The 16,671-nt window shown below is 47.5% G+C and overlaps 1 protein-coding gene across 1 annotated transcript in view; it reads right to left on the reverse strand.

Moving 5' to 3' along the window:
• dve (SATB1_N and homeodomain domain-containing protein dve) overlaps nucleotides 1-16,671 on the reverse strand; it is a gene marked incomplete at its 5' end in the record, with an annotated part of 274,413 nt that overhangs the window by 62,639 nt on the left and 195,103 nt on the right. The window contains 2 exons of the mRNA XM_069329243.1: nucleotides 1,480-2,768; nucleotides 8,100-8,426. Of these exons, the coding sequence (XP_069185344.1) occupies nucleotides 1,480-2,768; nucleotides 8,100-8,426 (1,616 nt within the window). The remainder of the gene's footprint in view (nucleotides 1-1,479; nucleotides 2,769-8,099; nucleotides 8,427-16,671) is intronic.

The raw sequence follows: 16,671 nt of genomic DNA on the forward strand, positions 1-16,671 counted from the left end.
ACGCGTGAAAGAGACCTGGGGGTGGACGTAACACCTAATCTATCTCCTGAGGCACATATAAATAGGATAACGACAGCAGCGTACTCTACACTGGCGAAAGTTAGAACATCATTCAGAAACCTAAGTAAGGAGGCATTTAGGGCGCTTTACACTGCCTACGTGAGGCCAGTCTTAGAGTATGCCGCCTCATCATGGAGTCCCCATCTGAAGAAGCATATAAGGAAACTGAAAAAAGTTCAGAAGTTTGCAACGAGACTCGTCCCAGAGCTACGAGGGATGGGGTATGAGGAGCGCCTGAGGGAACTGTGCCATACGACACTAGAAAGAAGAAGGGAGAGGGGGGACATGATAGGAACGTATAAGATACTCAGAGGGATTGACAGAGTGGACATAGACGAAATGTTCACACGGAATAGTAACAGAACGAGGGGACATGGGTGGAAGCTTGAAACTCAGATGAGTCACAGAGATGTTAGGAAGTTTTCTTTTAGCGTGAGAGTAGTGGAAAAATGGAATGCACTTAAGGAACAGGTTGTGGAAGCAAATACTATTCATAATTTTTAAACTAGGTATGATAGGGAAATAGGATCAAAGTCATTGCTGTAAACAACCGATTGCTCAAAAGGCGGGATCCAAGAGTGAGTGCTCGATCCTGCAGGCACAAATAGGTGAGTACAAATACACACACACACACCAGGAAGCAGCCCGTAACAGCTGTCTAACTCCCAGGTACCTATTTACTGCTAGGTAACAGGAGCATCAGGATTTAAGAAATTCTGCGCATTGTTTCTCGCTGGCGCCGGGAATCAAACCCCGGACCTCAGGATTACGTGTCCAGCGTGCTGTCTACCCAGCCGCCGGCCGCTGTACAGGTGCCGATGTGTGTGTACTCACTCAGTTGAGCTAGCAGGGTCGAACCTCGGCTCCTAAGCCCCGACCTTTCGACCATCTTTAGTTCAATATAGTGACTTCATTCTTTATATTTATCATTTTATATTTAAAACTATCGAATTGCCTTCGAGAACTTCCTCATTTAGTCCGATCCACTTATTTACGACTCTTAATTAGGACTTATAATTAGGACTTATTAGGACTATTCTTAGGACTCTTAGGCTGAAAAAGTTCTTTCTGATATCCTATATCCTGTACTGTTTTGAGGTACATAACCTTGCATTTGTCTGGGGTCAGAGTCTACTAGCCATGTCTCAGACCATCTCTGGAGATCGTCTAGTTCATCTTGTAGTGTACTGCCGTCCTCCTAATCCGCCGCATTACTTTAGAATAGTTAGCACACGTGGGTTAAGAATGAGCTTACTTCCAGTAATGAAGTAGCATTAACATATATTAGGACAGGTTGGTTGGCCCTAGGACCGACCCTTGAGGTACTCCACTCGTCACCTCTCTCTCTCTCTCCATCCTCATAACTCTCCTCTTACTACGACGCTCTGATTTCTTCCTGATAGGTACTCCTTCACTCACTTTACTGCTTTTTCTTGATACACCTGCCTGCTTTTTCTTGATACACCTGCCTGCTTTTTCTTGATACACCTGCCTGCTTTTTCTTGATACACCTGCCTGCTTTTTCTTGATACACCTGCCTGCTTTTACCCGACACACCTGCCTGCTTTTTCCCGATACACCTGCCTGCTTTTTACCGATACACCTGCCTGCTTTTTCTCGATACACCTGCCTGCTTTTTACCGATACACCTGTCTGCTTTTTCTTGATACACCTGCCTGCTTTTTCTCGATACACCTGCCTGCCTTTTCTTGATACACCTGTCTGCTTTTTCTTGATACACCTGCCTGCCTTTTCTTGATACACCTGCCTGCTTTTTCTTGATACACCTGCCTGCTTTTTCTCGATACACCTGCCTGCTTTTTCTTGATACACCTGCCTGCTTTTTCTTGATACACCTGCCTGCTTTTTCTTGATACACCTGCCTGCTTTTTCTTGATACACCTGCCTGCTTTTTCTTGATACACCTGTCTGCTTTTTCTTGATACACCTGTCTGCTTTTTCTTGATACACCTGCCTGCTTTTTCTTGATACACCTGCCTGCTTTTTCTTGATACACCTGTCTGCTTTTTCTTGATACACCTGCCTGCTTTTTACCGATACACCTGCCTGCTTTTTCTCGATACACCTGTCTGCTTTTTCTTGATACACCTGCCTGCTTTTTCTTGATACACCTGTCTGCTTTTTCTTGATACACCTGCCTGCTTTTTCTTGATACACCTGCCTGCTTTTTCTTGATACACCTGCCTGCTTTTTCTCGATACACCTGTCTGCTTTTTCTTGATACACCTGCCTGCTTTTTCTTGATACACCTGTCTGCTTTTTCTTGATAGACCTGCCTGCTTTTTCTTGATACACCTGCCTGCTTTTTCTCGATATACCTGCCTGCTTTTTACCGATACACCTGTCTGCTTTTTCTCGATACACCTGTCTGCTTTTTCTTGATACACCTGCCTGCTTTTTCTCGATACACCTGTCTGCTTTTTCTTGATACACCTGCCTGCTTTTTCTCGATACACCTGTCTGCTTTTTCTTGATACACCTGCCTGCTTTTTCTCGATACACCTGTCTGTTTTTTCTTGATACACCTGCCTGCTTTTTCTCGATACACCTGTCTGCTTTTTCTTGATACACCTGCCTGCTTTTTCTTGATACACCTGCCTGCTTTTTCTTGATACACCTGTCTGCTTTTTCTCGATACACCTGTCTGCTTTTCGAGTTTTCATACGAGTCGCTTCTCAGGAACAAGTCTGTTGGCAATGTAACAGGAGGAAAAGTGGACGCAGCATAACAGGAGGAACAGTAGACGCAGGATAACAGGAGAACAGTAGACGCAGCATAACAGCAGAAACAGTACACGCAGCATAACAGGAGAAACAGTACACGCAGCATAACAGGAGAAACAGTAGACGCAGCATAACAGGAGAACAGTAGACGCAGCATAACAGGAGGAACAGTAGACGCAGCATAACAGGAGAACAGTAGACGCAGCATAACAGGAGAAACAGTACACGCAGCATAACAGGAGAAACAGTAGACGCAGCATAACAGGAGAACAGTAGACGCAGCATAACAGGAGGAACAGTAGACGCAGCATAACAGGAGAACAGTAGACGCAGCATAACAGGAGAACAGTAGACGCAGCATAACAGGAGGAACAGTAGACGCAGCATAACAGGAGAACAGTAGACGCAGCATAACAGGAGAACAGTAGACGCAGCATAACAGGAGGAACAGTAGACGCAGCATAACAGGAGAACAGTAGACGCAGCATAACAGGAGGAACAGTAGACGCAGCATAACAGGAGAACAGTAGACGCAGCATAACAGGAGAACAGTAGACGCAGCATAACAGGAGGAACAGTAGACGCAGGATAACAGGAGAACAGTAGACGCAGCATAACAGGAGGAACAGTAGACGCAGCATAACAGGAGAACAGTAGACGCAGCATAACAGGAGAACAGTAGACGCAGCATAACAGGAGGAACAGTAGACGCAGCATAACAGGAGAACAGTAGACGCAGCATAACAGGAGAACAGTAGACGCAGCATAACAGGAGGAACAGTAGACGCAGCATAACAGGAGAACAGTAGACGCAGCATAACAGGAGGAACAGTAGACGCAGCATAACAGGAGAACAGTAGACGCAGCATAACAGGAGAACAGTAGACGCAGCATAACAGGAGGAACAGTAGACGCAGCATAACAGGAGAACAGTAGACGCAGCATAACAGGAGGAACAGTAGACGCAGCATAACAGGAGAACAGTAGACGCAGCATAACAGGAGAACAGTAGACGCAGCATAACAGGAGGAACAGTAGACGCAGCATAACAGGAGAACAGTAGACGCAGCATAACAGGAGAACAGTAGACGCAGCATAACAGGAGGAACAGTAGACGCAGCATAACAGGAGAACAGTAGACGCAGCATAACAGGAGGAACAGTAGACGCAGCATAACAGGAGAAACAGTAGACGCAGCATAACAGGAGAACAGTAGACGCAGCATAACAGGAGAACAGTAGAACAGGAGAGAATGGGAGATACCAGAGAGGATTAACTACATAGGGAGAGAGATAGAGGATTACCTAGAGAGGGAGAGGGATAGAGGATTACCTACAGAGGGAGAGGGATAGAGGATTAACTAGAGAGGGAGAGGGATAGAGGATTACCTAGAGAGGGAGAGGGATAGAGGATTACCTACAGAGGGAGAGGGATAGAGGATTAACTAGAGAGGGAGAGGGATAGAGGATTACCTAGAGAGGGAGAGGGATAGAGGATTACCTAGAGAGGGAGAGGGATAGAGGATTACCTACAGAGGGAGAGGGATAGAGGATTAACTAGAGAGGGAGAGGGATAGAGGATTAACTAGTAAGGGAGAGGGATAGTTAGCTGGTACTTCCTAACAACAGAACAGTCTAGCACTGCCACCACTCTTCATTTCCACTATTTCAACTTTTAAAGTTAACGGACGGAGGTGACTTCAACGGCTCCTTCCTCTTCTTCTAATTGCACTTCAATGGTCTTTTTGCAAGAACAATTTCTCCCATACCCCAGCACCCGGGGATATAAGATAATCAATGACCTCGTTTCGGCAACAAGCTGACCGTTAACACAACCGTTAACGGTCAACAATTTCAAACATTTCGAATATGAACGACGGTCTTGTGGCGCGAAAATCAACTCATCAAAACAATGTTGTGATTTACGAGAGAGAGAAAGAGAGAGAGAGAGAGAGAGAGAGAGAGAGAGAGAGAGAGAGAGAGAGAGAGATACAGAGAGAGAGATACAGAGAGAGACAGACAGAGAGAGAGAAAGGTTTGTACAACAGAAAACGAGTTAATGTGTTAACAAATTCTAGATTAACTATCAAAGATCTACATACTGAGAGCGGAATGTTTCGGCCTGGGATTTACTGTATCTGGCAGGGAATGGGGGGGGGGGGGGGGGGGGGGGGGCTGAGGGGAGGGGATTTCAGGGGGGGGGGGGGGAGAGGGGTAGGAAAAGAGGATTTTACTGTATCCGGTAGCTTGGAGATTTAGTATCCGGCCCGGGGATTGAGGGGGGGGGGAGAGGGGATTTTCTGTGTTCCGTCGCTTGCGGATTTAATGTATCCGGCTAGGAATGAGTAAGGTGTGGGGATTCATGGAGAATCCGACCGGGTAGGAGTGAGGATTTAGTGGAATGAGGTCGGGGTAGAATGAGTGGGGATTTTGGGAAATCCCACCATGTAGAATGGGGATTTTGGGAAATCCCACCATGTAGAATGGGGATTTTGGGAAATCCCACCATGTAGAATGGGGATTTTGGGAAATCCCACCATGTAGAATGGGGATTTTGTGAAATCCCACCATGTAGAATGGGGATTTTTTGTGAAATCCCACAATGTAGAATGGGGATTTTGTGAAATCCCACAATGTAGAATGGAGATTTTGTGAAATCCCACCATGTAGAATGGGGATTTGGGGAAATCCCACCATGTAGAATGGGTAGGGATTTTTTGAGAAATCCCATCGAGTAGAAAAATCTTAAAATAACGAGCCATTTTTTTTGTTTTTAATCTTCAGTGAATAACTTCAAGCAATTTAAATATCACCCTAAAATAATTTCACATTAATTATATTCCTACGATAGATTATTTTTTTTAATACCCATTTGGCAATTATCAATTTATCACCCATTTCCCTTCAGGGGAGCCGGTCGGCCGAGCGGACAGCACACTGGACTTGTGATCCTGTGGTTCCGGGTTCGATCCTGGGCGCCGGCGAGAAACAATGGGCAGAGTTTCTTTCACCCTATGCCCCTGTTACCTGGCAGTAAAATAGGTACCTGGGTGTTAGTCAGCTGTCACGGGCTGCTTCCTGGGGGGTGGAGGCCTGGTCGAGGACCGGGCCGCGGGGACACTAAAGCCCCGAAATCATCTCAAGATAACCTCAAGATAACCTTCCCCCTCACATTATATGGATGTACTTGGCTATTTATATATTGAAAAAAAGATACTTCAAAATATAACAGGAAAAGTATATAGATACTTTAAATATTTGTTAGATAACTAATATAGATACTTTAAATATTTTTTGGATAACTAATATAGATACTTTAAATATTTTTTTAGATAACTAATATAGATACTTTAAATATTTTTAGATAACTAATATAGATACTTTAAATATTTTTTTAGATAACTAATATAGATACTTTAAATATTTTTTAGATAACTAATATAGATACTTTAAATATTTTTTGGAAACTAATATAGATACTTTAAATATTTTTTGGATAACTAATATAGATACTTTAAATATTTTTGGATAACTAATATAGATACTTTAGAATGGTTTAAAAAGGTGATTTAGACACTTTAAATCTACTCTTAAGATACTGAAAATAATCTAAATAATAATACTAATATCGCTTTAAATTCCCTTAAAATAAACAGAATGGGATAAATGAGGGTGACATTTGACAAGCCGCCGGCGTCCAATCCCTCAGGTAAATTCAGATGAAAAAAATGAGGATATCAAGTGATATCAAACCCCCCCCCCTTAGTATCCTCAAAGTACAGATATCCCGCTATATAATTAAAGACATATATACCTGCAGTTTATATAGCTATATATATACCTATAGTTGTAAATCGATCTATGTATATAAAAGATTATTTAGCTTTCTCCACGAGAATAACATATATATATATATATATATATATATATATATATATATATATATATATATATATATATATATATATATATATATATATATATTTCCTCTATGCAGCCTCACATCTTCTCACAGCAGCCTCGCCAGCAGCAGCAGCAGCAACAGCCTCGCCAGCAGCAGCAGCAGCGGCAGCAGCAGCGGCAGCAGCAGCGGCAACAGCCTCAGCAGCAGCAGCAGCAGCGGCAACAGCCTCGCCAGCAGTAGCAGCAGCAGCAGCCTCGCCAGCAGCAGCAGCAGCAGCAGCAACAGCCTCGCCAGCAGCAGCAGCAGCAGCAGCGGCAACAGCCTCGCCAGCAGCAGCAGCAGCCTCGCCAGCAGCAGCAACAGCCTCGCCAGCAGCAGCAGCAGCGACAACAGCCTCGCCAGCAGCAGCAGCAGCAACAGCCTCGCCAGCAGCAGCAGCAGCGGCAACAGCCTCGCCAGCAGCAGCAGCAGCAACAGCCTCGCCAGCAGCAGCAGCAACAGCCTCGCCAGCAGCAGCAGCAGCAGCAGCAGCAGCAGCGGCAACAGCCTCGCCAGCAGCAGCAACAGCCTCGCCAACAGCAGCAGCAGCAACAGCCTCGCCAACAGCAGCAGCAGCAGCAGCAGCGGCAACAGCCTCGCCAACAGCAGCAGCAGCAACAGCCTCGCCAACAGCAGCAGCAGCAACAGCCTCGCCAACAGCAGCAACAGCAACAGCCTCGCCAACAGCAGCAGCAGCGGCAACAGCCTCGCCAACAGCAGCAGCAGCAGCAGCAACAACCTCGCCAACAGCAGCAGCAGCAACAGCCTCGCCAGCAGCAGCAGTAGCAACAGCCTCGCCAGCAGCAGCAGCAGCAGCAACAGCCTCGCCAGCAGCAGCAGCAGCAGCAGCAGCAGCGGCAACAGCCTCGCCAGCAGCAGCAACAGCCTCGCCAACAGCAGCAGCAGCAACAGCCTCGCCAACAGCAGCAGCAGCAGCAGCGGCAACAGCCTCGCCAACAGCAGCAGCAGCAACAGCCTCGCCAACAGCAGCAGCAGCAACAGCCTCGCCAACAGCAGCAACAGCAACAGCCTCGCCAACAGCAGCAGCAGCAACAGCCTCGCCAACAGCAGCAGCAGCAACAGCCTCGCCAACAGCAGCAACAACAACAGCCTCGCCAACAGCAGCAACAGCAACAGCCTCGCCAACAGCAGCAGCAGCGGCAACAGCCTCGCCAACAGCAGCAGCAGCAGCAACAGCCTAGCCAACAGCAGCAGCAGCAGCAGCAGCAGCAGCAGCGGCAACAGCCTCGCCAACAGCAGCAACAGCCTCGCCAACAGCAGCAGCAGCAACAGCTTCGCCAACAGCAGCAGCAGCAACAGCCTCGCCAACAGCAGCAACAGCAACAGCCTCGCCAACAGCAGCAGCAGCAACAGCCTCGCCAACAGCAGCAGCAGCAGAAGCAGCGGCAACTGCCTCGCCAACAGCAGCAACAGCAACAGCCTCGCCAACAGCAGCAGCAGCAACAGCCTCGCCAACAGCAGCAACAGCAACAGCCTCGCCAACAGCAGCAGCAGCAACAGCCTCGCCAACAGCAGCAGCAGCGGCAACAGCCTCGCCAACAGCAGCAGCAGCAGCCTCGCCAACAGCAGCAGCAGCAGCAGCAGCAGCAGCTGCAGCGGCAACAGCCTCGCCAACAGCAGCAGCAGCAGCCTCGCCAACAGCAGCAGCAGCAGCAGCAGCTGCAGCGGCAACAGCCTCGCCAACAGCAGCAGCAGCAGCCTCGCCAACAGCAACAGCAGCAACAGCCTCGCCAACAGCAGCAACAGCAGCAGCCTCGCCAACAGCAGCAGCAGCAGCAGCAGCAACAGCCTCGCCAACAGCAGCAGCAGCAGCCTCGCCAACAGCAGCAACAGCAACAGCCTCGCCAGCAGCAGCAGCAACAGCCTCGCCAACAGCAACAGCAGCAACAGCCTCGCCAACAGCAGCAGCAGCAGCAACAGCCTCGCCAACAGCAGCAGCAGCAACAGCCTCGCCAACAGCAGCAACAGCAGCAGCAGCCTCGCCAACAGCAGCAGCAGCAGACTCGCCAACAGCAGCAGCAGCAGCAGCAGCAGCCTCGCCAGCAGCAGCAGCAGCAGCCTCGCCAACAGCAGCAGCAGCAGCAACAGCCTCGCCAACAGCAGCAGCAGCAGCAACAGCCTCGCCAACAGCAGCAGCAACAGCCTCGCCAACAGCAGCAGCAGCAGCAACAGCCTCGCCCTCAGCAGCAGCAACAGCAACAGCCTCGCCAGCAGCAGCAGCAACAGCCTCGCCAACAGCAGCAACAGCCTCGCCAGCAGCAGCAACCTCGCCAACAGCAGCAGCAGCAACAGCCTCGACAGCAGCAGCAACAGCCTCGACAGCAGCAGCAGCAACAGCCTCGCCAACAGCAGCAACAGCAGCAGCAGCAACAGCCTCGCCAACAGCAGCAACAGCCTCGCCAGCAGCAGCAGCAGCAGCAGCAACCTTGCCAACAGCAGCAACAGCCTCGCCAACAGCAGCAACAGCCTCGCCAACAGCAACAGCAGCAACAGCCTCGCCAACAGCAGCAGCAACAGCCTCGCCAACAGCAACAGCAGCAGCAACAGCCTCGCCAGCAGCAGCAGCAACAGCCTCGCCAACAGCAGCAGCAGCAGCAACAGCCTCGCCAACAGCAGCAGCAACAGCCTCGCCAACAGCAGTAACAGCCTCGCCAACAGCACAGCAGCAACAACAGCCTCGCCAACAGCAGCAGCAGCAGCAACAGCCTCGCCAGCAGCAGCAGCAGCAGCAGCAACAGCCTCGCCAGCAGCAGCAGCAGCAGCAACAGCCTCGCCAACAGCAGCAGCAGCAGCAACAGCCTCGCCAGCAGCAGCAGCAGCAGCAGCAGCAACAGCCTCGCCAACAGCAGCAGCAGCAGCAACAGCCTCGCCAACAGCAACAGCCTCGCCAGCAGCAGCAGCAGCAGCAACAGCCTCGCCAACAGCAGCAGCAGCAACAACAGCCTCGCCAACAGCGGCAACAGCAGCAACAGCCTCGCCAGCAGCAGCAGCAGCAGCAGCAGCAGCAGCAGCAGCAGCAGCAGCAACAGCCTCGCCAGCAGCAGCAGCAGCAGCAACAACAGCCTCGCCAACAGCAGCAGCAGCAGCAACAGCCTCGCCAGCAGCAGCAGCAGCAGCAGCAACAGCCTCGCCAACAGCAGCAGCAGCAGCAGCAGCAACAGCCTCGCCAACAGCACCAGCAGCAGCAGCAACAGCCTCGCCAACAGCAGCAGCAGCAGCAGCAACAGCCTCGCCAGCAGCAGCAGCAGCAGCAACAACAGCCTCGCCAACAGCAGCAGCAGCAGCAACAGCCTCGCCAGCAGCAGCAGCAGCAGCAACAGCCTCGCCAACAGCAGCAGCAGCAACAACAGCCTCGCCAACAGCGGCAACAGCAGCAACAGCCTCGCCAGCAGCAGCAGCAGCAGCAGCAGCAGCAGCAGCAGCAGCAGCAACAGCCTCGCCAGCAGCAGCAGCAGCAGCAACAACAGCCTCGCCAACAGCAGCAGCAGCAGCAACAGCCTCGCCAGCAGCAGCAGCAGCAGCAGCAACAGCCTCGCCAACAGCAGCAGCAGCAGCAGCAACAGCCTCGCCAACAGCACCAGCAGCAGCAGCAACAGCCTCGCCAACAGCAGCAGCAGCAGCAGCAACAGCCTCGCCAACAGCACCAGCAGCAGCAGCAACAGCCTCGCCAACAAACCTCACCGCTGGGAATCTTTCCTCACTCTGGCTTGGATAATCTTCCGCGTGACGTCACCGGGATCAATCTCGAATGCGCGCCAAAAAAACATTCAAAACAATCCCACTTTCCCCCCTTCTCCCCCCCCTCCCCCTACTTCCCCTTCCCCCTACTTCCCCTTCCCCCTACTTCCCCTATACCCCAGAACCCCCCCACTACCACCATCCCCCCCCCTTTTCCACCAGCAAAAGAAATCCCCGCGTCCGAATGTGCGCATTCACACTCGGCATTTGTTTTTCGGCGTCGTTTCGACGTTAGCGATGTTATTTCAACGTTTGCGACGTCATTTCAACGTTTGCGACGTCATTTCAACGTTAGCGACGTCGTTTCAACGTTAGCAACGTCATTTCAACGTTAGCAACGTCATTTCAACGTTAGCAACGTCATTTCAACGTTAGCAACGTTATTTCAACGTTAGCAACGTCATTTCAACGTTAGCGACGTCGTTTCAACGTTAGCGACGTCATTTCAACGTTAGCAACGTTATTTCAACGTTAGCGACGTCATTTCAACGTTAGCAACGTTATTTCAACGTTAGCGACGTCATTTCAACGTTAGCGACGTCATTTCAACGTTAGCGACGTCGTTTCAACGTTAGCGACGTCATTTCAACGTTAGCGACGTCATTTCAACGTTTGCGACGTTGAAAGAACGTCATTTCAACGTTTGCGACGTTGAAACAACGTCATTTCAACGTTAGCGACGTTAAAACAACGTCATTTCAACGTTAGCGACGTTGAAACAACGTCATTTCAACGTTGAAACAACGTCTGTTTATTAACGCGTGACGACTGGACAGCAGGGGTATCAGGCCTTATATGTATGGAGCCCTTCGAGTCGGAGCTTAACCTTTGGTCCCCAACCCACACGTTCTGACGAGTCTCACGCGTAACGTCTGAAGTGGTTCTCTGCCTGACTGGGATTCGAACCCAGGCCCGGCCACCAGGCCTACGAGGGCCGAGGTGTTATGTACCAGGAGATAACGTCAGTTTTACGGTGTATTAACTGTGAGGTGTATTATGGTGTATTAACTGTGAGGTGTATTACGGTGTATTAACTGTGAGGTGTATTATGGTGTATTAACTGTGAGGTGTATTACGGTGTATTAACTGTGAGGAGGAGTCATACGGTGACGTCACTAATACACGAGATTCAAAGTGTACAAATGGGTGAAATTCTTGCCTGTGTATTGTATTCTATACATACATGCTGGGTGTATTGTATTCTATGCATACAAGCTGAGTGTATTGTATTCTATACATACAAGCTGAGTGTATTGTATTCTATACATACAAGCCGGGTGTATTGTATTCTATACATGCAAGGCGGGTGTATTGTATTCAGTAAATACATTCTACCTTCAATACATACAAACACATATCTCCTGCCATATATATATATATATATATATATATATATATATATATATATATATATATATATATATATATATATATATATATATATATATATATATACATACATATATATGGTGGTGCTGCATACACCTTCTGGGGTCCTTCCCCCCCCCCCCCTCCCTCCTTAGCCTAAAACGTCGACTATCCTCCTGCAGGATGCCACCCACAACAGCTGCCTAATTCACAGAGGCATCAAGTGAAAAGAAACGAGCCCAAACGAATCTGTCCCGAGTCTGGGAATCGAACCCAGGATCTTTTGAGTGCGAGTCGACTGAATTAACAACCGCGCTACAGGGCACACTTAATATTGGGCAATTGTAACAGTAATATGAGATCTCAGCATCTTTCATCTCCCATCTCCCAGGTGCTGATCTCCTTCATCTCACTCTCATCTCAGCATCCTCATCTTTCATCTCCCAGGTGCTGATCTCCTTCATCTCACTATTATCTCAGCATCTTCATCTCTCATCTCCCAGGTGCTGATCTCCTTTATCTCACTATTATCTTAGCATCCTCATCTCACATCTCCCAGGTGCTGATCTCCTTTATCTCACTATTATCTCAGCATCCTCATCTCACATCTCCCAGCCGTTGATCTTCTTCATCTCAGCATCCTCATCTCCCATCTCCCAGGCGCTGATCTCCTTCATCTCACTATCATCTCAGCATCCTCATCTCCCATCTCCCAAGCACAAAGACATAACGACAATTGCTGTTAGTCTAGTGTCGGACTGTCCGACGTCCCAGAAAGAAATGGATAATAAAATAGAAGGATAGCGAGGGATTAAGTCATATACTCACCAAGTGTTGCACAGCGGTGGCTGGATTTGCAACTTCCCTCTTGCAATTTCTAAGTTTAATGTTGTTACTTTTATACTTTAAATTCCCCCCCCCCTCCCCCCTTGAGAGAGTCATGGACCTATAGGTAATTTATAGCATATATTTCCTCCATTTACTTTACACTAAGACAAGGATTCATACCTGTGATTCATAGATTCATAGATTCGTAGATTCATGTGCTGAAGTTCCTTGAGAAACAGCATCCTAAGACTCTAACATCAGCTCTTCTGAAAGCCTGAAGAAGCTCATTTTGGTATGAACCTTTTCATGTATTCATTTTGAATAATTAAAATGTAATCTATGTAACAAACATGAATGGAACGGAGATAAATCAGGAGCCAACTGTGTTGGTATACAAGTCTTCATCTGGTTAGGTGTTCGGATTTCCACGTGTATTAAACGTGTTTCTGATTCCCACGTGTATCAGTCTTCCAAATGAGAGTCCGCCTGGGAGGGGGGTGGGGGGTGGGGGGGGGGTGAAGTGTTTGAGAAATTCACAGTTAACTTAAGATTGTTGAAAACATCAACTGGATGTTCGTTTGTGCATAAGACTGTTGAATTCTCTCACTGTCTCTCTCTCTCTCTCTCTCTCTCTCTCTCTCTCTCTCTCTCTCTCTCTCTCTCTCTCTCTCTCTCTCTCTCTCTCTCTCTCTGTCTCTCTCTCTCTCTCTCTCTCTCTCTCTCTCTCTCTCTCTCTCTCTCTCTCTCTCTCTCTCTCTCTCTCTCTCTCTCTCTCTCTCTCTCTCTCTCTCTGTCTCTCTCTCTCTCTCTCTCTCTCTCTCTCTCTCTCTCTCTCTCTCTCTCTCTCTCTCTCTCTCTCTCTCTCTCTCTTTCCCTCTCTTTCTCTCTCCCTCTCTGAGAACAGGAAAAGACGAAGAGAATGAAACACAAGAAAAACAAAAAATTAAACAATAACAAACACCTGAAATTGAAAAAAAAAACATAGAATATTGCAAGTAAAAAAAAAAAACTCATTTAATAAAAACAAAATATCAGAAAACTGCAGAGAATTGAAGAACAAAAAAAAAAGAAATATATGAAAAGAAAGCCTTTAAAAAACCCACCTGACACTAATACAATAACCAGATAATATCCCACACACAGTCAAGATTGAAATAAGTGAAAGTAAGTTTAGAGAATATGAACACAACAGCTGGAAATCTACAGATGAAAACGTAGAAGGGATTCCAGCAGATATTTTTTTCTCTCCCAGTACAAGTGTGAATGTATATATATATATATATATATATATATATATATATATATATATATATATATATATATATATATATATATATATATATTTTTTTTTTTTCTGTAGTAACTGACAGGAGGTTAAAAGAAAAGGAGAAATCTATCCCTCGGATCAAATTGGTAAAAAAGGCAGACAAGGAGAAGTGAAAGAAAAAACAATGAATGTATGTATAAGAGAGAGAGAGTGAGAGAGAGAGAGAGAGAGAAAGAGAGAGAGAGAGAGAGAGAGAGAGAGAGAGAGAGAAAGAGAGAGAGAGAGAGAGAAAGAGAGAGAGAGAGAGAGAGAGAGAGAGAGAGAGAGAGAGAGAGAGAGAGAGAGAGAGAGAGAGAGAGAGAGAGAGAGAGAGAGGAAGATCTTGACCAACACACAAACCAACTTTCGCACATTTCTCAGAATGAGTAAGAAAATCATTTAATATCAAGACAGACCAAGACAACTGCTCTAAAACAGTATTTATAATCCAAGACAAGTTCAGAACGCATTGATCCAACCGACAGGGATGGAACGAGACAAAAACATTGCCCAATTGTTCGGTTTGTGGGGTTCAGTAGGGGAACCTCTTGTGTGTGTGTGCGTGTCTGTGTGTGTGTACTCACCTAGTACTCACCTAGTTGTGTTTGCGGGGGTTGAGCTCTGGCTCTTTGGTCCCGCCTCTCAACCGTCAATCAACAGGTGTACAGATTCCTGAGCCTATTGGGCTCTATCATATCTACACTTGAAAATGTGTATGGAGTCAGCCTCCACCACATCACTTCCTAATGCATTCCATTTGTCAACCACTCTGACACTAAAAAAGTTCTTTCTAATATCTCTGTGGCTCATTTGGGCACTCAGTTTCCACCTGTGTCCCCTTGTGCGTGTTCCCCTTGTGTTAAATAGACTGTCTTTATCTACCCTATCAATCCCCTTCAGAATCTTGAATGTGGTGATCATGTCCCCCCTAACTCTTCTGTCTTCCAGCGAAGTGAGGTTTAATTCCCGTAGTCTCTCCTCGTAGCTCATACCTCTCAGCTCGGGTACTAGTCTGGTGGCAAACCTTTGAACCTTTTCCAGTTTAGTCTTATCCTTGACTAGATATGGACTCCATGCTGGGGCTGCATACTCCAGGATTGGCCTGACATATGTGGTATACAAAGTTCTGAATGATTCTTTACACAAGTTTCTGAATGCCGTTCGTATGCACACATACGTGTGCCGTTCGCACACGTATGTGTGTGTGTGTGTGTGTGTGTGTGTGTGTGTGTGTGTGTGTGTGTGTGTGTGTGTGTGTGTGTGTGTGTGTGTGTGTGTGTGTGTTATAAGAAAGGAAATACACTGACTTCTTGTATGCAAGACAACCAACTCTGAGAAGGGTACGTTGGGTATACTGAGAGGGGGTATGTTGGGTATACTGAGAAGGGTATATTGGATATACTGAGAGGGGGTATGTTGGGTATACTGAGAGGGGGTATGTTGGGTATACTGAGAGGGGGTATGTTGGGTATACTGAGAGGGGGTATGTTGGGTATACTGAGAGGGGGTATGTTGGGTATACTGAGAAGGGGTATGTTGGGTATACTGATAGGGTATGTTGGGTATACTGAGAGGGGGTATGTTGGGTTTACTGAGAGGGTATGTTGGGTATACTGAGAGGGGGTATGTTGGGTATACTGAGAGAGGGTATGTTAGGTATACTGAGGGGGGTATGTTGGGTATACTGAGAGAGGGTATGTTAGGTATACTGAGGGGGGTATGTTGGGTATACTGAGAAGGGTATATTGGATATACTGAGAGGGGGTATGTTGGGTATACTGAGAGGGGGTATGTTGGGTATACTGAGAGGGTATGTTGGGTATACTGAGAGGGTATGTTGGATATACTGAGAGAGGGTATGTTGGGTATACTGAGAGGGGGTATGTTGGGTATACTGAGAGGTGGTATGTTGGGTATATTGAGAGGGTATGTTGGGTATACTGAGAGAGGGTATGCTGGGTATACTGAGAAGGGGTATGTTGGGTATACGGAGAGGGGTATGTTGGGTATACTGAGAGGGGGTATGTTGGGTATACTGAGAGGAGGTATGTTGGGGTATACTGAGAAGGGGTATGTTGGGTATATTGAGAGGGTATGTTGGGTATACTGAGAGGGGGTATGCTGGGTATACTGAGAAGGGGTATGTTGGGTATACTGAGAGGGGTATGTTGAGTATACTGAGAGGGGGTATGTTGGGTATGTTGGGTATACTGAGAGGGTGTATGTTGGGGTATAATGAGAAGGGGAATGTTGGGTATACTCACAGGGGGGTATGTTGGCTATACTCAGAGGGTATTCCCTCCCTCAAAAAAAAAAAAATCCAAATTCTTACTTGAATTTTTTTTTTCCTCATCATCTGTTTCTCTCATTGTGTGTTTTATAATATAATTTAGACTCGATCATTATAGGTATGGTACGTGATGATGTTTTGAGAGAAAATGCAAGCAAGAGCTGTTATGTTACATTAGCTGATGTGAAGCCTCATATTGCCCCCTTTGAAACTCGTTCATCTGGTGGCTGAGCGTCTTGTGTTGTGGGTGCCATCATATGGCTACCACTCACCCCCCAACAAAGACTCCTGAGAACATTGGCCTTTAAGAAATTTGTTCTCTGTTAATCTGTCTCTCTCTCTCTCTCTCTCTCTCTGTGTCTCTCTCTCTCTCT

Source organism: Procambarus clarkii, chromosome 22 (genome assembly GCF_040958095.1).
Source record: "Procambarus clarkii isolate CNS0578487 chromosome 22, FALCON_Pclarkii_2.0, whole genome shotgun sequence".
Lineage (NCBI taxonomy): Eukaryota > Metazoa > Arthropoda > Malacostraca > Decapoda > Cambaridae > Procambarus > Procambarus clarkii.